Genomic DNA, 25,913 nt, shown 5'->3' on the forward strand with positions numbered 1-25,913 from the left:
TATTTGCAGCTCACAATAAACTTTCAGATTTACTACAACTTTAATATTATAATATTATATTACTACGAATGAAAACATTTAAGGATATTTCAAAGTATGTTAAGATATTGTAATATTTTCTTTATTATTATAAATAGTTAAGATGTCATATAATTTTATGATTTATTTTGTTTAAATTAATAGATAATTGTTACAGTAATATAATTTTCGTTTTTTTTTTTAAATAATATTTACCATTTGGGTGTATTAAGTTCTTAAATATAATGACATAATAATAATTATTAACTAATAAATATTGGGTAATTGTATCTTGTGAACAATATAGAAATATGTATTTTATTGAACAATTTAAAAACAAAATTAAAAATCAATATTTAAAATATATTTAATTATTTCAAGCATCTTTTTTGCTATAAGCCTATTTTTTTCTTTCATGCTATTTCTTTAAATACTTTTTGTGCAAGTATTTGGTTTAATATTCAATCATCATTCTCATTTATTTAATATAGTATTAAAAATATTAAACATTTACAGTACCATGGTACTACTATAATTTTTATCAATAAAATGTACAAATGTATGAGTATAAGTTAATAAAAAAATACATTGGCATAAATAAAGTCACGTAAGTTATTGAATCTTAAACAATCGTTTGTAATTATTATTAACTATGAAATAATGTAAATAAAATTAATATTTTTGTTTTTAAAAATATAAATATAAATATTAAGAAGATATAATGATGAATATGTGAATCTAAATAACTAATTATCATTTGCTGCTAATTTACATCGGTTTAAATATAAAATTCGGACAAATAAAATTGGCGCTTACAAATTATTATGCTACTCTTTTTGGAATAGACATTGGTACGGGCAATAAATCTGATGACAACATTTGCGTTGGTGCTGATTCAGTTACAACATTGTAAGTTCCAGCCGATCTCTGCTCGTTCATATCGGCCGGCTTGGCAGTTATCGGTACTTTTGGCATTTTACCTGTTGTTACGTAATCTTGTATAAAATTGTAGCAGATGGTTGACAACATTTCACCTTCAAATATAAGAGGCATCAATCTTATCATTTCCATTGCGTCTTCGTCTTCATTGGGACGAATTGGATCAGCAGAGAACAAACCTCGTCTCTGTCTGTCATAGTATCGCCTACGCATTGGCGGTACTTGTTGCGGTAGATAACCGAGTAGTCCAATGTTGGGGTTAGGTGTTGTCAATTGATATTCAAAGAACTGAGGGTAGTTTTTGCGACGTAAAACTAAAAGCCACGGTAGCTTTGAAGAAACGGCTACCAAAAGCACCGAAATAGGTATTTTAATTTCAGTAGTTTTAGGGAACTGCAATTGGGCAACAGTGTCTGGTGTAACGAGCACAGCAAAGTATTCGGTGTCTTCCTCCTCCTTCACGGAAGGCTGACCGTTATTTACAGCTATTGGCTGTTGTATTGGCTGTTGTCCTATTGATCCTCTTACTTCTTGGATTCCACCGTTGGTAATAAATGCATCGTACTCTCCTTTTTCTTTATCCTGTTCTTTGATAATAAACACGGGGCCCTTGTAGTTGGCTATTTGATTGTGTGTCCCCACTTTTTGAGCTACTTGAGGTCTCGAACTTCCAGATAATCCTGAGAAAACATTTTAAGTAAAATTAAAAAAAAACGTTTTCTCTGATTTTAGGAATATTCTACTTAAAATTAGTAGGTGGTGAAACCATAATTTTTTTTTATTTTTGTAAAAAGTTATAATTATAAAGTTATAAAAAATTATTTGACTATAATTAATTAAACATTACGATGAATGTTCAGAAGCTAACTATTTGGGAGGATTATAATTCCCTAATTCTCTCATGGTTTTGTGTTTGTTATTAATAAATTAAATATAAACAAACGTCAATAAATTATGTAGAAAAAATGTCCGTTGCTCGAATTAGCTTACAAATTATTTTTAATTAACTTATAAATGAGAAGAAGTGATTTTTATGTGCTATAGAACTTACATAAAATGGATTTTATTGTTATAAAATTTATTAAATATACAAATAAAATAACAGAAAATAATTATAAAAATAAAATAATAGAAAATAGTTGTAGACAAATAATATAAAATAAATAAAGTAAAAAAATGTTAATAAAACTAATTATCGATGACAATCTAATTTGAATCGACTCCAATTTTTTATAAAACATTTTTTTTCTGGAATCGACTTTATAATAATTAAGATTAACTCATAATAAATCAAAGTGAATTCAAAATAAGTCTGTAAAAGCTCTTGGCGTGATAACTGAACTGAAACATTTTTTTAAGAGATTATCTTACAAAAAAAAAACTATTCTATTCTAGCTACATATTTGATCAAAAGAAAATTTAAATTAACAAAGCGATATAAATATCATCCAGGTTCGTTTTTTTCGTTAATACTTTATATATTTAAATAATTTATGTTTCATTTTTGACTAGGAACTCCACATTTTATTTTTGTTCAAGGTACCTATATGCAATTTGCGTCTGTTCATACAGTTATTTATATTCATAAGGTAAAATGAAATATTTTATACTTTTATTTTTTACGGCTAATATAAGATTTTTTAATATATCAAATTTTGTCATCTATAATAGTAAATAGTCTTAATTATTATGTTTACACGTCGTATGAAAGATTTTAACATAGTTATCTTTTTTTGTATTAGGAAGTTATAATACACAAATTACAATTGCTTAGTTACATTAAAGAACCATAAATTTGTACGCAAAATAAATACCTAAATTATAAAATAATTTTTTTATATACCTGGTATTTTGAATGCTGTCGTCAAATTCACCAAAACTGAGGTTGAAATCATTAATATAAAAAACGTAGTTCTACAGTGGTCCTTCATGTTGATTGTTTGGGAAGTCACTGAGTCTGTGGCTGATCAAGAGAGGGTTCTTAAATACCCTTATAACCGAGGGTGCATTATTGTTTAACTACCCAGTATTGAAGTAGCCTCCGGTTTTTCATGTTTCTTTGTTATTTTTACTGCAGGTATTTGTTATTATATTTTTACGCATTCACATACCGAAAGAACGTCATAGATAAGAGTTCATCATTTGTCTAGACTACTTTAGTGGGGGTGTCTTGGACGCAAGGTGCCAGTACACATAATAAACTAAACTGAAATTCCAAGAAATATCAGCAACCTTGAACTGAGTTTTGGGGTGAATTAAATATTTTATTGTATAAAAATACCACTGTTACTCATAATAATGACAATGAATCATATAAATTACATTCCATGTGTGATATACTAAAAAAAAAAATTGACTGTTATTATATAAGTGCTCGCTGTAAAAACAATAAAAATATTAGACATTATACAGCAGTACGTTATAACATGTTAAATACAAATGTAAAACTAGTCTGAATATTATAAAATATATAGTGAACAAAATAAGTTNACATGTTAAATAAAAATGTAAAACTAGTCTGAATATTATAAAATATATAGTGAACAAAATAAGTTATAGATAAATTTAAGTTTTATAAGACTACTATCTTTATCACATACTACAAAGAAACATTAAGAGTTCAATCCATTGGATACATTCTATAGATATAGTTTATCATTTCCGAATACTTTCGAATAAATAAGCTCCATCAGTAATGAAATTTTATCTCTCAGACATGTAAATAAAGTAATTTTGTAAATGTATGATGCATAAGTTTAATGGAAAAATTGAAAACACTTATGTTGACATTTAAATATGTTACGATAAATCAAAATTCCGTTCAGCCATAGGGTCTTTCGATTTTTTGTGCTTACATTCAATATAATAGGTTTATTTACGACTAGATGAAATTACTAATTTTTTATACAGATATTAGAAGTTATTTTGTATTTATAGTTTTAATGCATACTTCTGAATTTCAATAGATCTTTAATTGTTTGATAATCAGTTGAAATACTCTAATATAATTAACTAAAATACTTTTGTTTACTTTAACAGCTAAAAACAGTATAAAAAATGGAAAGTAATTTTATGAAATGTAAGATAAAAAACAAAAGAAGGTCATCATAAATCTTTATAAATTTCATAGTCTGTACGATATTTTCTTTAGATGCATTCAATGAAGATTTTCAATTAATAAGAACAATTGGTTGAAGTCGACAGCCAAAAGGAAAATCCGAGTTTTACGCCATTAATATTTCTGATAAGCAAAACACAAAAGCTCTTCCGATCGGTTTTAAAAATATTTAAATGATGATGTTTACCTCAACGACTTATTTAGTTTTACGACTTACATTACAATGTAATGTAAGTTTTTATTTAAAACTTACATTACAGTAAAATAACATAATTTTCTCTTGATAAAATAAGCAAACAGTCTTTCGATTACAATAAAGTTATTTGAATTAATAAATTGTTTTACATTAGTGGCTACGCAATATAAGTATATGCTTTAAGTCAACAAAATATAGAACTAAGTATTTCATACTGTTATTTAATGTTTTTTCTCGAGTCTTGTTTGCTCTTTGTAATTTAAGGATAATTAATTAGGTTATGTCACACTGATATGCATTCTTAAAGTTTGCGATTGAGGTGTGTACAACATACATACAATATAGTGTATAATACTATGTTTGATTAAATTAACTTAAGTTCTTTTAGAATTTCATTCAGCTTATTCCATTAGCTATAACTTTCTCGAGTACTGCAATATTATCTGTTCATTCGAGCACGTATGGTTTAGCTGTTTCTGGTCTTTCTTCTTCATTGTCAATGAAGACATCAAGATCCTATTCCATTAAGATTCCGACAAATCAAGAGTTTTTAGTAGATTGGCTTTATAATAAAATGACAAAAGCTTCTGATGAAATTAGATTGTCTGTTTACTTATAAAATCGTGTATGTACAGTAACTCTTGAAATGTTTGCAAAATAAATAGAAAGTCTACATTTATATTTTCTTTTTATAAAACTATTACTTGTTATTTTCATTTTACTTCATTAGATTTTTACCATTAAGATAATATAAAAAGCCTCTGGAAATCACTGCATTAAGGTGACACAATTATCTTTGATTCTTAATGTAAAACTTTTTTTGTATATTTTCAAATCGTAGTTAATAATGACTAATGTATTTGATGTTTATTTTATTTCAATTTTTAACGACTAAAGTATGAATACACTTTTGTAGGAATTTTTCTTTTTATGAATTTTGATAAATATTATGTTAAAATAAACATTTTGAATAAATTTTAGTAGAGGGAAACTCTGATTGTATTAATAAAATTAACTGTAATTATTATTTTGAAAATTACAACTAAGTTTAATGAAAAAAAGACGTATAATTATAATTGAATAGAATTTTTTTTTTTACTATTTTTTAAAAGCAAAATGAAAAAACAAATTTGTTGCGCTTTTGACTATATTTTTCGGTTTAATCACCTTGACTTTTCATTATTTTTAACAATAAGAAATAGGTCATATATGAACTATCTCTTTATAAAATTAATATATTTTATCTTTATGATTTTACAGACATCCCGGGTACTTGATTTTGTTAGAATGTTTGTACTTACATAATATATTAATTTAAAATAAATTGTCGAGAAAAAAATTTACAACAATCTTTAACTTTAGAAAAATGAATATTAATATAAACGGAGAAAGTCAAGTCAAGAAAGAAATATAAATTATATTCAAAGTTAAATAATTTTATTTAATGTCCACAATATTCCAGTCGTGACTGTAAAAATTACATCAATAAAATCAGAATATTTCTATATAATACCAGTGTTAACTAAACTACAACACTTTTCTGACGGTCGGTATTGACTACCGTCACAATATTACTACAATACAATTTTCAAGTTCTGTTTTACTCAGGTTTTATAGATTTGTGTGAAATAATAACCAAAAAAAAGTCATTATTTATACGATTTTTATAAAACTTAAAATTACAGTAAAAACTATATATATATTCTATATAATTTCATAAAATTTTATTGCTATCTTTTGTAAGTGGTAACAGTAAATCTTGAACTATATTTTAGGTGTAAAATCATATAGAAAAGGAAGATGGGAGATTTGATTTGATTGATGTTCACTGCGAACTCTAAATCGTTTGGTTTATCCTTGTTTTGACCGATTGTACGATTTGTTAGAAATGTTTTTTTCATTACACATTGAACACGGCAAACAATACTGCTGAAAATAAGAGATAAAAACTATTTTTTTAAATTCGAAAAGTAATGGTTGTAAACTATTTGTAGTCCATTGCTTTTAAAAATAATTTTTTCTTGTGTGTTCAAACATATTTTATTGTTGTGTCTAGGACTTTGGATTCATTGGAATACGCCAATGCATCGAAGTAAAAATTTAAATATTATATGAATTCCATTGAAGTTATATTATTAATATTAATCTAAAATTTTAAATGTAGTAGTTTTAGTTTTGATTCATAACTGAGAATGTATTGATTTTGTGATGGTGTGTGTCTTATTTTTAAATCTATACATGAAAGTTGTCAGCTTTCAATCAACTGATTTTAACTATCAATATGTCAAAAGAACATCATTTTAGTTTTGCTGAACCTATCAGCACCTATTTGAAAAAAAGACCATCGAATTTTTAGAAATTTAATAGTATAGATCAAAATTATTCTACTGTATAAATATGATTTTTAAAAAAATGTTCTGCATTTTAAAACCGATGTAAATTTTTTTTTACCGAATCAAATAAAATTTTAATAGATTATACTGAAGATAATAAGCACACTATTGGTATGCTTTCTTTAAAAATCTGATCAAAAACTTAAGTACAGGATAGGTTTGATATATTGTATCATAAAACAAATAAATTAACGAAATTTTAATTTTAAGTAAAATTTTAAATCATGTCTATGAAGAATTACAAACTATTGTGCATTTATAAATATATAAGCAACGAAGTGTTTTTTATGGTAGTGATATTAATCACTGTCAGGTATCACGTATATTTAAACCATTGTAATTGCCTTTTTAAATTTTAATTAAATGTTACATTTGAAATGCATATGTAGTGTATCTCTCCTAGTAATAATATTAAAACATATTTTTAATGAATATATTTTTTTCTAAAGCTTAAAGATCAGTTAATAATCTATCGTTAGAATAGTTATCATTTTAAATTATAACTTATAACATTTTAAATATATTTACTTTATAGATTATACGTTATCAATAAGAAATTTAAAAAAAGGTAAAAATTCAATAGTTTAATATTTATTTTATGTTACAAAATTTCAAAACACATTTACTGAACGATAAAATATCAAGTCAATTTTATTTCCAACAACTATTCTAATTTTTTGTTAGATAATTCTCTTGTTATATATTTTATAAGTGGTTTGAAATCATAAATATTTATTATTATAATGAATTGTATTCATATAAAATAAATTTAGATACTTTAAAAGCATTAATGAAGTATTTACTGAAAATATTCTAAAAAATACCATTAAAACGAGTACATCAAATGACTAAAAAACTTTAAATGTTTATTCTACAAACATACATAGTTGGAAATTCAAAAAATCAAAGAAAATGTAGAATAGGCATAATAGCTGTATCAATGTGGCCATTACATTATTAGTTACATATAATATATGTATAATACAAACCAAACAAATAATAACAGACTTGACACGCTCGTAATTGCCAACAAACTATCGTCACTTAACGTATGAGTAGATGTAAATATTACCTGCTTATTAGCAATATATCACAATAGCAAGAGATAAAAAAAATTATTTTTATTAATAGCGCAATAACTAATAAAGTTATACCTAGTTTTATTTAGTTTGGAGATTATTATGGCCATATGGATAACCAAGAAAATTATTATGCAAGTTGGTTGTTATAATATAACACCTGGACTGTGAAATACAAGAGAAAAGTATTCATTTAAACGAAAAGTATAAATGTTTATAAAAAGTCATTTAAAAAACAAAGAAATGCATAAGTTTTAAACGGGATCCCGTTATTGAGATCTCAATTTAAAAAAACTAAACCAATTTCGCAAACAAAAAATAATAATGATAATAATAAAAGTACATTTAAAACACCATCACAGCAGTATGCATTATTATATTTTCAAGGACATACATATTATTATATGATTTTACCTAAAGAATTTTATTGAATATTTAAAGATAGTGAACTATTTTCTAATTAATTTTGTTGATTTAAAAAAAATTATAAATCCATTTAAATATACAAATAAAATGTTATGAATGAACATGTAAGTCATATAGACATATTAATGAATAAATTAGGAATGAGACATAATATATAAAGTTTACATGACTTTATAATTCAATTTTTATACTAGTAATGATAAAATAAAAAGTACCTCTAAAGTATTTGAAATTTCTTAATATAGCTGGTACTCTAAGATAACGTGTTGTTGGATTAATTTTAATCAGTATATGTGTCGTAATAGTAAACGATAATGCTGTTATCAATGTGATTCATGATCATTCCAAAACGTCTAATTCGATGGTTTAAGGGAATGTTAAAACTGCTATCCTTTGGAAATTATGTACACGTTACTAGAAAAGTTTGTAGAAGGAGGTTCTATAAGAGGATTTTGCAATGACTTTTTGTGCAATACTTTAATACATAGATAGAAGATAAAATCCCACCGCAATATTGGTAATGGAATGAGTGTATAAATATTCCATGATATAATTGAATTACTAAAGAAGTTCACTGCCTACGGACCAATATCAATTGTATTGTATTGGCGCGACAGAAATTACCAAGAGATATATTTTTGACAAGGAAACCTTTTCTTTGGTGAGGGTCAGTATAATGTTTATAAAAGATAATAGTTTTGTATAAGTAAATTCTATTATTAACAATCGCTCTTATTCTTTGAATAAAAGATAATCATATAAAATATACTTGAATGTACTATTTTATAAGTTAATCAGTGATATAAGATGTATTTAAGTGATTCATATTAAGTCAGTTTGTAAAATTTATAATTTACTAAAAAATTTTCCAATAAATTTTTGAGAAAATTGCCTATTTTTACATATTATTACTTTAAATATTAAAAATATAAAAAATTGTTTATAACTAAAATTATTGTAACTCATTTTTTCTAAAATAAGTGTAATATATGATTATAAAGTCATCATCCGATACAATGACCTTATAATCAACATCTTCGAAGGGAAATAACTTGGAAGAAATCTAGAGGACGCCCAATGGTATTGATCATATTCTGAAATTCATAAACTGTGCAATTTTTGTTTCACTAAAGGATTTGGCGTTAAATAGATTGGAGTAGCTTCAACGACAAAGCATTGCCTTTAATAGATGATCACAATGATATAATTTTGCATTGACCTAATTTTTACCATTCAAATTAAAGAAAATTACAAAAAAAATCAAGTTTTTTTAAAAAATATTTGAGAAATATGAAAAATAATATATGATTGGATTAATAATAATAGTAAAACAAGCACAAAGGATGTCATGCTATAGTTGGACTTAAAGTTCTATTTCATTAATTATATTCTGAATTCAAATTTTATGACTTATAATTATAATACATAATTAAATATATATTATAGAAATTAAAATTAGTATGAAATTGATATTCTATATTTTATATTGTAATTTTCACGAAGAAATTATAAAAATTATAAGTAATTTTATATTTTGTTACCTCTATGGTAAATGTGTATAAAGTGTGTGTGGATTTGTCAAAAAAAAAAAAATTAACATTCTTAATTCGATTATTCTGGCCACCGTCAGTTTATTATTATTTAGTCATGAAGTTGAAATTTAAATTTATCATAAACCATTGGTAGCTAGAACATTTTTGTTTTTTTTGAAAGGTTGCCCCCTACCTTTTAAAATACTTATCCGATTGACATTAAAAACTGCAAAATATTTATAGCTTACACTCAAACCTTTTTTTTTTTTTGTTAATGGGGAGTAGTTAAATGGGATTTACTCTCTACTATAGACTATACCGCTTGACCTAAAATATAAGCATAAATAATTGAAAAAAAAGTTGAAATAAATATTTATAACTACACGAAAAACGGTAATTTTTTACACGAAATTAATATTTTTATTGTATAGCTAGGGGGACGTTTACACATAGAAGACAAGTTGTCAGGACAATTTTTTTTATAACATATAGTTTGTAACATAAGCTTTATTTTAATATATGCTTGAAGCTTGGACTTTTTCTGGATGTTTCAAAAGTTATGTTTAAATAGTTTTAAAACTTTTTATCCATAAGTTGCTATTTTAAATTTTCTCTAGTTGGCAGGTAAAGGGTCAGACTTTAAAAAAAAAACCGTTTTGATTCATTCTTTTTTAAAAAAATAATGATACTTTTAAGTAAAAAAGTTTAAAATTATCATAATTTACCGATTTTAAAAATCGTAGTATTTTTGATATTTACCATATTTATGGGAAAAAAGGGAATTTTTTTGAATTATTAAGGGTTATGTCTTTAACTATACATGTGATATTGTTACATTTTGTTCGTTAAACAAAATCAGTCCAGTGAGATCTGAGAAAAAGTAGCCAGACCAAAAAAAAAAATTAAGATATTATGACAATATTAACACATTCTTATCATCACATCGAACCTAAAGAATGCTACGAAGTATAAAATTATGTGACATAATATTTTTGTGTCGACAATGATAATAGTAATAAAAATGTGAGTAGTACTTAAATTAAAAATGTTTTTAATTAATTTATTAAGTGTAAAAATACATAGGAACTGTTAATGGATTTTTTGTCGCCTAAAGACATCAAGATCTATAATTATTGATTGTCTAAAACAATAAAAGAATATTAATTTGGAGAATGAAGAATTTTAATTTGTTATGGTTAGTAAAATTATTTACATGATACTATACTGTTTATTTTACTGGATCTGTTTTAAATGTATGTGACTATTCTTCTATACAATACTATTCAAGTAAATATTTTAGATAGCAATAATGAAAATGTAAGTAATAATAAGTTGGAAATGTAAAAACGAAAAAAACAAAAAATATATAAATAAATGTGTAAACATATCCAATTGTTACTTGCGCTTTAGAAAATAATAATACGTTTGGCGATACTAAAATAAAAGTATCATTAAATTTATTATTTCTATAAATCAATTGGTCATTTGAAATAATGTTTTATGGGTGTTGTTATTATTCATAAAATAGAATATACTCCATGTAGATTTTATGAAATGTGTAACGTGTTAATTAATTTGTATTGTTATTTTCAGTCTCGGTTTCATTCAGTAAACTTTTATACATTATTTAAAACAATAACCTTTTTAATAATGAATATCACAACAAACTAGAGCTAATGGCTTGAATTGAATTTATTCAAGACCTAAAGTATAAAATTTGAATTTTTATAAAAATATATTAACGTTAAAAGCAACTTATATTTTGTTTTGGATAATTAATGAAAGCAATGATTCTATATCCTTAAAGTTAAAAAAAAAAAAAGAAGATCTTTGATATATAATATTCACTGTGTTTTGAGGTTGTTTTATACTCTACCTCCTTGTAATTAGTATAGAGTATGATATCCAACATCTATTCNGGTTGTTTTATACTCTACCTCCTTGTAATTAGTATAGAGTATGATATCCAACATCTATTCACAGCACTGAAAAATGAATTCACGTCATAAAAGAAGTGGTTGTCTTCATCACAGTACTAAATAAATATAATTAGTTTCAGAATAATATTCATGATTTAAATGAACAATCTTTTAACTTGAACTTAGTATTTTTAACATGAAAATTGTAAATTCTATAATAATTTTTTTTTAATTAAGACAAAGTTTAGGCATCAACGTGCAAAAAATTCAATTTATAATTTGAGCAATTTTTATTAAAAAAATACCACAAATTTTTAATGTAAATTCATTTGAATTTCTTCAAAGATATTCAAATTTATCAAAGTCTTCTTACAAGTCTTAATGAAATTCAATTGTAAAATCGTGTCCTGTCTGTAGTAATATTAAAATTAATTTGGGTAACAATGTATAATCTTATTAAAGCTACTGAACAAATACATTCCACAATAAGCGTTTTTATTGGTGATTAAACGTTCGCTTTATAATTCACTTGTGTAGTCTAAAGATGAAGAACTGATAAATTCCATACNTCTAAAGATGAAGAACTGATAAATTCCATACTGACAGACTTATAACTAAATAAATTGAGTTATCTACATCTGACGAAAATAGTAGTCAAAGTAAACTTTTCAATAATCCATGCGGTAAAATAGAGAGCAAAATTTTGGTGGATTAAAACTTAATGTGTTTTAAGTTATCCCAATTATATTCATACGGAATTACTAACTTATCCAGCTTAACTAATTTTATGAATTTTGTGAAATCATCAAAGATCATTTTCTATAATATTTTACTTTGAAATAACAACTAAATTATTAAAAGAAAAACACAATTTTAACGTGAAATATCGTATGTTAGGTAAAGGAATTTTATATCTAAATATTATTTACATCCACTACAACTATATTTAGTATAAATTTGATATTTTTCATTTACATAATTTATATAACAGTTTCACTCATTAGAAAAATGTCATGGAAATTTAGACTATAATATTGTATTGAATGCTAAATAATTTTTCAGTTTAAAAGTGAACATCTAAGTTATTAGAAAAAAAAGGTTTTCATAAAAACTTTTAATTTATATAATTAAATATTTGGTCATATTGATAATTATTTGATTTGTAACATGAAAACTTCATTTATTTTAACATCAATACAAAGAAACTTCCAGGAGTAGATTATAAATCATGAAAATTAAAAATAAATTAACATCAGACTTAATATATTCAAGTATAAAATATAACGCATTTCTTACGTTCAAAACACACGGTTCACGAAAAAATAATGAAAATCTAAAAAATATAAAAATAGGTTTATTTCACAATCAATATAGTACGTATTCAGTCGTATGATTGTTTCGGTTTTCGTGTGGTGAAAAAATAGTCTAAGATTCTTCATTATGTTGTAGTTGACAGCAACATAAATGCGAACGTGTATAAATATCGTCGTTGAGATTTGACTAGATTACATTTGATTCCAGCCAGAGCGAAAATCGTATTTCAGATTACCATCATTTTTTAGCTTTTAAAATGATTGTTATTCAAATTGAACGTTTGATTTGAACTGCTCATTCGTATAGTAATAATATCACCGGAGAAAGTGACGTAGTAGCAAGTACTAGCATGCCGGGGGTGGAGACCGAGTGCGTTTTTTAATGAAATGTTTGATGAGAGAAGCAAGAAAACTGAATTGATGAAGGAAGAGGAAGTGCAAATATAAATATAGCACAATCGTCGGCAACGGTCGTTGATAAATGTAACTGTATCGTATCTATCTGCTGGATACAAATCGGAACACGTAAAAGGTCTGGCGAATCTTCATGGAANCGTAAAAGGCCTGGCGAATCTTCATGGAATATAGCAAGTAACGGCAGTTATAAATTTTCATAATGGGAAACGCCTCCTTTGCGATCATACTAATGCAAGAGAGTTTCTAGTTTTGGCTTTCGTTTTTAATAATGATCGTTATTATAAACTGGAAATTCGATTAATGGGTTTATTTACAAAATGGAATTGGATTTGTATCACAAAAACTCTATTATAATTTTAAGATATTGGCTAATGTTTAAAATTCATTATTCAACAGTGACTATCAAACACAATTTTATCATTTCTGTTATAAAGAATATATATAGTTATGACAATTATTTTAAAAATATTTCAGAGATTTTACACATTATACGTATAAACGTTTTTATAGATTATTAGTAATTTCTTAAATACCCAAAATGTAATAAATTTGATTTTGTGATTAAATTCAACTTTCTCAGTTTCTTACTCGAACTAACTCAAATTAAATAAACGAAAAATATTCGAATTCAAGTCATCCTTTTAAAACATTTTTCTATGTAATCAATTTTATAGTATGTTAAAAATCGAAAAATGTTAGCGCAAAATCGACTTTTAAACTAAACTAAACATGAGATTTTTTAATGAAATTTCCATTATTTGCTGTATTGCTTTTTTTAAATTACTACCTTAAAATATAATTTAAAATAGTAAAAGATAAAAATAATTTATATATTTACTTTATTTGAAAATGCAGATTCTAAAAATCGTCTACAATTCCAAGATTAATAAATGTGCAATTTAAAGTATCAAATAAATCAAGTTATCAATGATAGTATACACCAATAAGGAAATGTATTTCTTATAATTTATAATGCGATGAATAATTATTTATATTCAAACATTTATAGCCTTTGAAATACTTTTGAATTAGGTTGAACATTAAATAAAATCTCAATGTTTAAATACTAACCTTGCTTTATTCAGTGAAGTCAACTGATTATTAAATAATATCAGTTGTTTAGAATTTAATTTTGAATAAAAACTTATGCTTTTTTTACTTATGTTGTGACTCAGTTTATACGACTATTTTTATATATTTAAGTTAGACTCAAAAAAAAAAAAAAATAGTTATTAAAAACCTGATGTATCCACTAATACAAAATAAATACTAAATCTTAATAAATTAGAAAGCTGACACTAATTTGAATAAAAAGACTTATATCTAGATTAAAATAGTATTTATTATTAATATATATAATTTAATTGAAAACAATATGCTAGACGCAAACCAAAAAAATAAAGTACAGTCGAGGTGCGTTGAAGTTGAGACAATGCATTTTTAAAATTAGTATTGATTGATATCTGACTGTGATTAAAATCACTGTTGTAAAATGCTTCAATGCGTAATTGAAAGACGTTTAAAAAAGCTCCTCAGTTCTTTGGATAATGATTAGATTCCCAAAAAAAGTATATTGTTAGCAAGGTGAACGTCTAAAGTATTGTCAATAAAAATTTTGTAATGAAGTTTTTTTTAAGAATTATTACAATATATAATGAAAACTAAAAATATCAATATCAGCTGTTTTATAAAAATTTTAATTTTTTGTATAATTTCCTCTTATCAAGGAATTTGAGGATAATTTTTCTTAACAATGTGCTTATAGTTTTAATTCGATACAATTTGGGATCTTTAAAAGTATAGTTTAGTGAAATCGGTCCAGTAGAATTGAGTTTTCATATATTTTGTTATATGGTTTTGTCATATGGACAGATACAAAAATAAAAACGGCAGAATAAAACAAATAGCTTCTCAACTACGCAACGAAGCTAATAAAAAAATTTTTTGTACAAAACATAAAATAACGTGTGTTTATGTTTCTTTTATCTTCATGTTCGAAGAAGTTCTCATAACAAATTACCAACTAAAATATATTTGTTTATTTTATTATATACATACTGATTTTTATACAAATAGTAATACAAATCAGTATTTAATTAACTAAAGAGATTTTTAACCTGCATATTATACTTATATTTAGCATATGGTTGCGCTACTTTTATAAAAGTTTCTAAATACTTATATGAAATGTGTAATGAATATTCTAATATTATTATTCAGTACTTATGATAAAACTCTGGGTTAAAAAAGATTTTTTCAGGTAATACCGTATGCAAATAAAATGGTACTTTTTACTATAATGCTGTTATGTACTAATTGAAGAGAGATTCAGACGACCGTATTACTATCATTTTGTTAGCCTCACAACATTTGAAAACGGTAGGTGTTCACAGAAAACATCAAAGACTTTTGATGCCAATTATAGGGCAATTCATTTTTGTGAACTAGGCTTTGTTGAATTCAAAACCCAGGATCCCCTCATCTAACTAAACTGTTCCGTACCCCTTATTAGAAAACGGTCTGCAAACAACTCACCCGTGTTGAATTTAATTGCAAGGGCAAAAGGCGTTTATGGACAAGAGATAGTAACAATTAATTATTTTATTGGGACATTTTATAGTTACACGTAGTATTATTTACATCATTACTTTCCATTTTGTGTTGAAAAACTGTCTACGAATAATGATCTTGTAGAGGTTATCGTAAATTTCCTAATTAAATGATATTCAATAAACAATTCAAGAAATGCATACTTATATTAATAAAAATAATAGGCATCACTTACAGATAAATCAACCAATAAAATAATAAACATATTAAAAATGGCAAAAATTGGCAACCTATTAGTGATAAGCATATATATATATATATAGAATTTTTAAATAATTTAATCAACGAACTGCAAAGACACTATTATCATTTATTGAAATATATATAAAATATTGTCTGAGTTAGGTAGCAAAATATGTGTGCTGTTATTACTACATTTATTACATTTAAAAATTAATAGATGTTCATTGTTTGTTCTTTCTAATATTTAATTACAGAATAACCAAAAATGAGTTGAAATAAATTGACATATGTATAAAGACGTTAAGTAAAACGATTTATGAGATGTAAACAAACTAATTCAAAAAGTCTGGACAATATATTTAAAATTTTATGAATAAAAATAAATTATTAAATCTGTGTATACTGCTTTATCGATACATTGCGAGGTTATTTATTTTGCGTACTTTTCCCTGTCAAAATTGACAAATTATTTTTTGGGTTACTTTGAGTATTTGATAAACATTGTTCATGACAGCGCCCAGAAGAGTATTTAAATTAAACTCTAAGTTTAACAGAAATGTGCATATAATCGTGGACAATGAGTTTTGTTCTATAATTTGTGAACTTGTCGATTTTCTTTTATTAAAAACTTAAATTTTGATCAAACCCAAATGGAAAATTATATTTATAGTTATTTTTAGTATTTGATAAATATTTATTACAAGTATTAATTAATATTTTGTAAAATTTATAAATAGTTTTATTAATATTCATGTTTATTAGAATTTTATCATAATTTATATTATTTATATGCAATAAAATTCTAAAATATATTATTTAAATGAACCAACAATATACTACATTGAAACTGAATATTTGATTACATTTAATATTTTCTCGAATTTCATATATAATTAATTTTATCTTTTGGATTTTGTCCACAATGGAATAAATGGAACTATTTCTTTTATACAAATTATATTTAATCCAATGTTACTAATTTAATTTTTCTTTTACACTCGTAATTAAAAAATTATGTTATACTTTATTTTTTTTTAAATACTTATCCAAAGAAAATTGTTATTATATTGTTTTGAAAATATTATATTGAATAAAAAAGTTGTTATAAAAGTAATAATATTAATTCAGATATATATTATAAGTTTGACCAGTAAAAATTTCATTTAATTCATTCTTCATAAAATGGTGTAAAATAATATAGGTTCGCATTAAACTGTCAAAAATTAACACTAAAAACTAAACTTGAATTTATTTTTTTTATAATAAATTTGATATCCTATATACTAGTATCCTAATAAATCACAGTACATGTAATCCAATTAAATTATATTTTCTTGAATTTCAACATGACTAAAGTTTAGGATATTTAAATTATGGTACTTAAAATATTCAAAGTGTTAAGAAAACTGCTATACTTGTTAAAATTACACCCCACGAGTGTATATCCTAAGTAAATATTTCACAAGAATATACTTGAAATTTGAATTTAATTACATAATTTTATTACATCATGAATGGTGCTCGATTAAAATGTATACTAAAGAGTACATTGTTTTAGTTCGACTTATTTTGAAAAATATTTAGTTCAGATGTATTGTTTACCTGTATGTTGTATATTGTATTACCTGTATATTAAAATTCTAAAAAAAATATTTTGGCATTACGTATGTATATTAAATATAAAACGCTTAGCTTTGAGAAGGATATTTCTAGGAAAATTGGCTATTTAGAAAAGATAGTTCTATTAATTTATTTTATTAAGCTCGGTAAGTTTTCGCAGGTTACGAGGAGTAACTATCATAGATGATATAGAGCCGTACTAATATATTTGGTGGTGTCAAATTATTTAGAGAGCTTGACATGACGTGGCGTTTGCCACCCTCTTCAATACATATGCCTGTATAGTATTTTTTCTGTACAACTTTAAACATCCCTCGAGCTACACTGAACGTCTGTTTTATGTAAAATGCACAAGATATGCGAGTACTCAGTGGTATATCAAGAGACTGTGATGGGGTTTCAAGCAACCGTGAAATTATAACCATGTTAGAATGCATGATGTACCACAGTGCATTCAGATAGAAGATCTTTTCTACTATTAAAATAAATAAATTTACATATGTTTAAAGTACTCATTCCCTTCAAGTTATGCTTTTACTAAAAATAAAATCAATGAATTAGTGCTTTGATGTCTAAGATATTAAATTATTTACCCTCGGGGTTTACCGTTATTCATGCTAATGTTCATTAATTCATTTTCCCACAAAAATATATAATATTAAAGGTCAGAAAAAATGAAATTGAAATGATTTCAGACTATCGAATTTTATGATTTTGGTACATAAACAAATAAAATAATAATAACAAATATAAATTCAATTTTTTTATTCGTATTCAATTTTTAACAAACTAAAGTTTTAGGATTAATCTAAAGTTTGTTTGTTTGAAGAAAAATGTAATAACATTCGAAATAATAGAGATAACTATCCCGTTTGGTTTCTTCCAAAAAAGTAGAAAGTAAAACTAATTAAATTGATTACTATAAAATAAATGTGTTTCTTTTAGATGCTTTATTTCAAAATTATTTTATCACCGTACTAACGCCTGTTTTAAAACGTGAACTCTAGAATAATATTTATTAATTACCAACGTAACGGGAATAATGAAAAACTACTAAAGTGAGTCATTAGATACGTTTAGTAGAAATTCAAAACTTCTTCTCTTGTCGCTGTTTCCGTCGGCTTGCGATGCCTTATCGGATTAATATTCCTTCGATAGATCAGTACGGTGTCGGTGAGAGAGGATGCAGTGACGAAGGAACCTCCTCATTGTACAACTTCGATCGTATGGTAAAAGTTGTCGTCAAAGGAAACATATGGTAGTTGTGGCGGTGGTATACGTGGGTTAGTTTTTCGATCTGCTAATATGCAAATTGATACGAGTTGATGGTTAAACTTTCAGCAAACTTACAATGTATATAAGAAAAGCGCATTTAATATTCTGAACCACTTAGGACAGTTTTTAGAAGTTTTTTTTTTAGTAAAATACTCGCATGAGATAAAATATACATCAAGAAAATTGATTTTCTATTTTTACACTTACTGTGTTGACGAATAACATAACTGTGTATTTATTTGTACATAGCTTGGCTTTTATTAACTTGCAACCAACAAAAAATTGATTTTAGTCACATAGTTATTTTACCGGTTTTTCTTATTGAACTATAACTTATAAGTTACAAATTATAACATACTGTTGTAAATTTAATTAATACATTTATTATATTACTTTCTAAATTTAAATTTAGAAATTACCGAGAAAAAAAAACTAAATAAATAACATTTAGAAAAACCAACTAATTAACGAATTTAAGATATGTGCATTTTTATATTATATATAAGATGTTTCTATCTTATTATTAAAAAATATCAGTTTACTTATGATTATGAATTTTCACAATTGAGTTTGAATTATTTGTAAAATGAATTTTTTTTAATTGCTAATAGGATAGGCATTTTGACCCATAATTATTATTGTATTTGTATTATGTAATTTATTATTCCAATAATAGTAATTCTAAAGGTTAAATGTTTAAAAATAAATATATGCACAATCCATATATATCCAACACTTCTTTTAATTTGTGAAAAACTAATCAGATTTTAGTACCCAAGTAATAATTAAATGGGCTTATATACCTGAATGTAACTACAACGTTTGTTTTGTATGTGGATTGATGTGCACTTTGAAGTTTAAACATTTGAAATATGATAAAGCTTCTGTTGGCTACCTGCTTGAATATTATCAAAGAAACAGAAAATTAAGATCAAAGTTTTCTCGTGCTAGGCCAACAAGCGAACTAAGGTTTTTGAATATGATTTCCCAAGAGAGAAAAGTGTAAAATTTGACACCATCAAACCATGTCCTTTAAAAGATATGTAATTAAGTACCTGTGATTTCATGCGTCCTCGTTTCAACATTAGTAATTTGAACTGATCTAGTAATAATAACAATAATTATTAAAGCTGCTTTCATCTAACTGCGCGGAAACGCTGATAACTCGATAAACCTTCTAGCATACTCGGTCGAAAATCATAAATATTTATTTTATAATTCTAAAACATAGTTGTGATTTTTAACAAATAAAAAATGATATTCAACTTTATCAAAAAAACAGGAACTTTTTCAAATTGAGATAACTTTATTTTGTTGGTACCTAAAAAACTATTTAAATTTCTCTGAATTATTAAAAAAAATTGTCAGCCTTTTATTGTAAATATGATGAGATGTATATTTAATGACTTCACTTAAAATTTTATGATTCAACTAAGTGACTTTTTAAAACTTATTAAAAGAATCGTCAGGAGTTTTAACAGTAACATTAGCCCCTTGATATAGTTATTCAATTGACGGAATATCTTGAATGATTTGTCAAATAATAGTTGAAGCTATCAAAAAACAAAAAAAACTTAGTCATTTCTAGAAATTAGTTTAATATTTGGTTAGTTTTCCTGGAATATCAAGGAATTTAATGACGGTTTAGTAATGAATATCTCATTCATATAGGATCTATTAGAATCACGGCGCAAGGGAGTGTTAAAGAGAATATTTGAGATTAGAGTTAATGAGCCTCTAGTTTCTTCTCTACCCGTATTAGAATGATAGCCTTGCACGATAACACTGCTTCCATTCATTTGAACTGCAACGGTCGAAATGGACAATTAATATGTGTCGTTCGGGATAGTATATTATGATATTATGCCTATGAATTCCGACGAAGAGAAGTAAGAGGTCATACTTACTGTAATTTCCTGCCTACTGTTCCCAATCCTTTACCACCAAGAATAAGCAAATTCAGGGTATTTTGGTGGTTTTAGATGTGACGTTATTATTTCATACATTATTCGCAGTGCAAACCACAATGCATCCTTATACTCGCAATAATCCGGATATCAACTATTTCGTAAGACGGTATATCCTAGTAATTATTAATACAGAACAAGGTGATTGGGGAAACGTTATGTGGGTTCACTTTAAAGTCGCACTCGAAGAAACACTACAAGAATTTACAACTAACATCCATAAAATGTATGTTAATAATGAACTATAAGTTGTTGGAATCAAAATTGCTCAGCATCATTAACAAAATCTATTAATATTTTTAAGAAGAATTTAACAAGAGAACAGTAGTTGTTACATCATTATAATAAAAATTCGTACGTACATTTTTGTTTAAATGATAAATAATATTTTTGTATAAATTATTTATTTAAAATAAATTTAAGTTGAATGTGATTAAAATTAATACTGAACAAATTACTATAAATATATTAATTTATATTATATTTATGTATTTATGTAATTTACATATTTATGTAATTTGAATGATGTAGATTGCTATGCATAACTATTCAAAATCAGCATTTTTTTATCAAACATTAAACGACTCAGGCTTTGATGCTCAATAACTTCTATATATTGAGATTTAAGATAATTTTATTTTTAATACATAAATTAAGCTCCAATGTAACATAGGTTTAAAAAAGACAGATTTTTTGGAACGTGAAGAAAAAATGTATGTATTATTTCGAAGCCTCCGCGGTACCTTGGTTAATTATTGGATTTTAAAAAAGTTTATCATAGAGAAATGTCATACCAAAAGTATTTTCAATTAAAATTTTGGATAAATATTGGTTATAGGTATTGAATTTTATGGAAATTATTATCGCTTGAATAATCACCTATAATTGATATAATGAGATTTATAATTTAATTTTATGTGTCTAAAGAAATATAATTAATTTTGACTTTCATCTTATACTTATTATTATTTGTAAAAAGTCAATAACAAAGAGATCTAATGACGACATAGATAATATACTACTCGTTTTTATCATTTCATAATATTGAAATTGCATATATTTTGGATTTTTTTGTCGATGTAACTAAATAGTTCAGTTGTTAAAAACTGTTTGATTATTTTAATATTCTAAAAAATAAATAGCAAAAAAATGGTATATCTCGTGATGTTTGGTACCAACTGTTCAATCTTGTATGTATCACAAATCGTTATATTTTGACGTTTTTTATGCAGTTCGTCATATTGCAAGTTCCATTTTTTGCATATATAATACCCATTATTTTAAACTTATTATTTGTTAATTTTTTTACTCTAAACTCAGTCGCTTTCAAATGTCTTCCAAACCAAACACAATTTGTACAGTCCACATTTTATTAATAATATTGTAAAATATTTTTAAAAAATAAACGTCAAAATTGTTGTAATGGTATTTTAAATAATACAATATAGTAAAATATGATTGTATTTAAAATATATTAGTATCATTATTTTATTATTACCATATTTTTAAGTAAAACAAACATTTTTCTAACTCATTATTTTCAATAAAATTGTGGTTAAATTTTAAATTTTATTTAGAAAATATTAATTACTGAGTATTTAAGATTTGCAAGGAAACTAGTAATGCGAAATGCTTAAAAAAATTATTTAAGTCTTTAATATACATTTATTTATAAGTTTTGTAAAACATAGTGATAGTATATAGCAATTTTCTGATTATGATCAATTAAAAACTAAAGTTGAATTAGAAATTAGCTTCTATGCATAGCTGTTGATGTTTTTCATTTTATCTAGAATACACGCAATTCTATATCTTTTATAATTCTTTTATTTCTAAGGAAAACAGAGTATTAAGCTGTAAATATATTGAGACAATTGAAGGTAAAGTACTAAAGGTTTAAAAAAAGTAACTAATGTCAAAACTCAAGCCAAAATTTAAATTACTTTTTATAAATCCATAGTATTGTTTCAGTTTTGAATTAAAGTACATTTGACTGCATAAACTAATGCGGTATACGCAGAGGAGAGGAGGATGCGATTTGGGATTTCTTTTGTATATTAATCGAATTTTGATTATCAAGAGTTTTTAAAGTACTCGCTGAATATTTATTGGATTTACATTGAATAAATATTTGCCCAAAAATGTTATTCCCCCCTCCATTGACTTTCCATTTTCGTTTAACCAGTAAAGTATTTTCTCCATCGATGGCTTGTAAAAAAGTTTTTTTTTTTTTGAATCTTATTAGTCAACTATCTCATAAGTATGTCTTCTTAGCTGTTTATTTAACTGTATTTTTCGACAGTAGTTCAAATTATACTTAGAATTTGTCAGAAAATTAAATGCTTAAGTCAATCCGTTTTACAAAAGTAATATATGTACAAGAGGAATTGTGTTATATTAAAATACTGGTAGCATAATGGTGTTTTGATAAACACATATTTTCGCTGTTTTTTAAATACTATTTATGTAATCATCAGTAAAACGATTTTTATTTTACTTAAGAGTAATTTTCTCTATTTAAATTATATTAATAAAATATACTAAATCGATGTTGTGTACATAAAAATTTGATTTGAATGTATTGGAGCTCTTTTATTGATCGAAAAAAATCAAACATTAGATTTGTTTAGTTATCTATAAGCATGACTCATTTTCACTTAAAAATATGTTTTTAATTTTTTGTGTCATATAGTGCTTTAAAGTGTACTATATTATGAATAATAGCAAATGAAAAAATCTATTTCTCACTCTTCAATAATCATTTTTAACTGTTATAATTAAAATCTATGCTTTAATAACTTCTATTTTTATGAAATATTTAAAATATAAATATTAAAAATTTCTTTTATCTCGTACTTAAGTTTCAAATTATTTTTTATGTTTAATATTGATCAGGGTTTATATCTTACTAATTACTTAAAAGTTATTAATAAGATTAGTCACTCTTAAAGTTAGAAATAACGACTGAAGGTGACACTTTTATCTTAATGAACGTTTGATTCTGTAATCTAAGATAATCGGAGGAAAAAATGTAAAATAATATATTTTAATATTGGATAGAAATCAAAATACTATAAATTTCGATTATTTTAATATAAATCAATTATTAAAACCAAAAATATTCTCTATAATTGCTTCAGTAGTTTAATAAATTGTTGAATGGGGTCTATCCAGTTAAATTTGTGTACAATTAAATTAATTGTATAAAATTCACTGAAAAAATATTATCATAATTTTATTTTTGGTTATTCATTTTATTTTATTAAGTTATTATATTAAGAGTAATAATTAACCAACTGTTTGCTTAATACTTAATTTTAATTGGCATCATAACGACGACTTTTGTGTAAATTATACAATTGATCGTTGTATATAAAACAAAAATAACACTGTCTACTTAAAGAGTGTTCCATGATTAGATATGTAAAAGTTGTGATGTACACCTCTTGTTCCTTTATGATAATATCTTGAGACACGCAAATCCACTCACATTAACCATCTTGGGAAAACCGGTGTTCATAGTCTAAAAGTTTTCTATATCTTTAACTAGCTCTACGGATGCCGTTTTATTAAATGTAATTAATTTTTACGGTCATTTACCACTCGGGCTACCATCTTAAAACCCTTCAGACTCGTCTTTCATCACTGAACATCAAAGCAAGCCAACATGAAATAAGCCCGCAGAACTTATACGAGTATAGCGTACATAGATATACAGGTACTTACACATCCGTCGGTCTCCGAGATTTAACAACTTTTCACCATTATTATCCCACAGAGTATTATAGACGAAACATGATTGAGAAACTAAGTTTAGTTTAAAACATAAGTTACCAGTTAGTTATATCAAAATCTGTAGAATTTCCATGCTCAAAAATTACCTGAATAATTTGTAACACATATTTATAACATATAGAATAAAAAATAAACGATTTATTACTTAATGGCGAGTATTGGTTCCATAGATAAGAAAAATAGTTTGGTATCTTTCGGATAATTAAAAAAAAATTACCATTTCAACTTGTAGAAATATGCGTGCTGTTCATGCTAATTTTTTAACGAAATTTATACATAAAAGGTTATTTTCTTAAATACAAATCAACAAAATTTATTTATTAAACATTTGATAAATATTCAATAAGAAGCAAAAACAAACAAACTTTAATTTAAATTATATTTAGAAAATGTAAACGAATTAAATATTATTTCAAGGCGTACTGAGTATGCAAAATTAGTACATTCGTGTATTGTTTTTAAATTTTAGTCATCAAACTTAGAACAAATATTTAATTTTGAACAGTTTTCACGAACAAAGAATATATAAGTATACTTATAAAATACTATTAAAATCTCAGAATAAGAGTACAATTCGGTAGATGTTCATTGAATAACAATATTACTAATCTACATTTTATTAACTGAAATAGAATAAAACAATAAAAACGTATTAAAAGAATTTAAAAACAGAAAAAAAAATATTTAGGTAAAACCACTGAATCAATATACAAAATAGATGTATATAAAATGATAAAACAAAATGGTTATTGATAAAAATACGGGGAAATATAGCACCAGTTAAACAGGCTCTGAATTCGGTTAAAATTACTTTTTTGTATAATGAAACAAAGACATTAAAGTTTACTATAATTATTATTACTGTGTATTTGCAAAAGTTGATAACTTTGTGTAGAACTAATTTTATTTCGACTGTACAAAAACATAGAACTATTGATCTTTAATAAACTTTCGTAATATCTAAATTATTATGTTTTTTATCAGAAACATTCAGTAAATTCAATATTACGTAATATAAAATTTTATATTACTATTTCGATTGTTTAGCAGGAAGCAATATCGATAAAAACTTTTTATTTGAATGTCTTATTATTTGTTTCACTAAAATATGAT

The 25,913-nt window shown here is 24.8% G+C and overlaps 1 protein-coding gene across 2 annotated transcripts in view; it reads right to left on the reverse strand.

The window, feature by feature from the left end:
- Nucleotides 1–241: 241 nt before the first annotated feature.
- Nucleotides 242–25,913, reverse strand: part of LOC126894926 (uncharacterized) — a 71,814-nt gene continuing 46,142 nt past the window's right edge. Inside the window, exons 1-2 of one of the 2 annotated variants that reach the window (XM_050666420.1) lie at nucleotides 2,801–3,047; nucleotides 243–1,637 (exon numbers count right to left, since the gene is read on the reverse strand). In XM_050666420.1, coding sequence (XP_050522377.1) covers nucleotides 841–1,637; nucleotides 2,801–2,888 — 885 coding nt within the window. In that variant the 5' untranslated portion in view covers nucleotides 2,889–3,047 and the 3' untranslated portion in view covers nucleotides 243–840. Of the gene's footprint in view, nucleotides 1,638–2,800; nucleotides 3,048–25,913 lie in introns of those variants that run through there. The other variant, XM_050666491.1, reaches the window with a different exon arrangement.

The sequence above is a fragment of the Daktulosphaira vitifoliae genome, unplaced genomic scaffold, assembly GCF_025091365.1.
Source record: "Daktulosphaira vitifoliae isolate Bord-2020 unplaced genomic scaffold, ASM2509136v1 Scaffold_1, whole genome shotgun sequence".
Lineage (NCBI taxonomy): Eukaryota > Metazoa > Arthropoda > Insecta > Hemiptera > Phylloxeridae > Daktulosphaira > Daktulosphaira vitifoliae.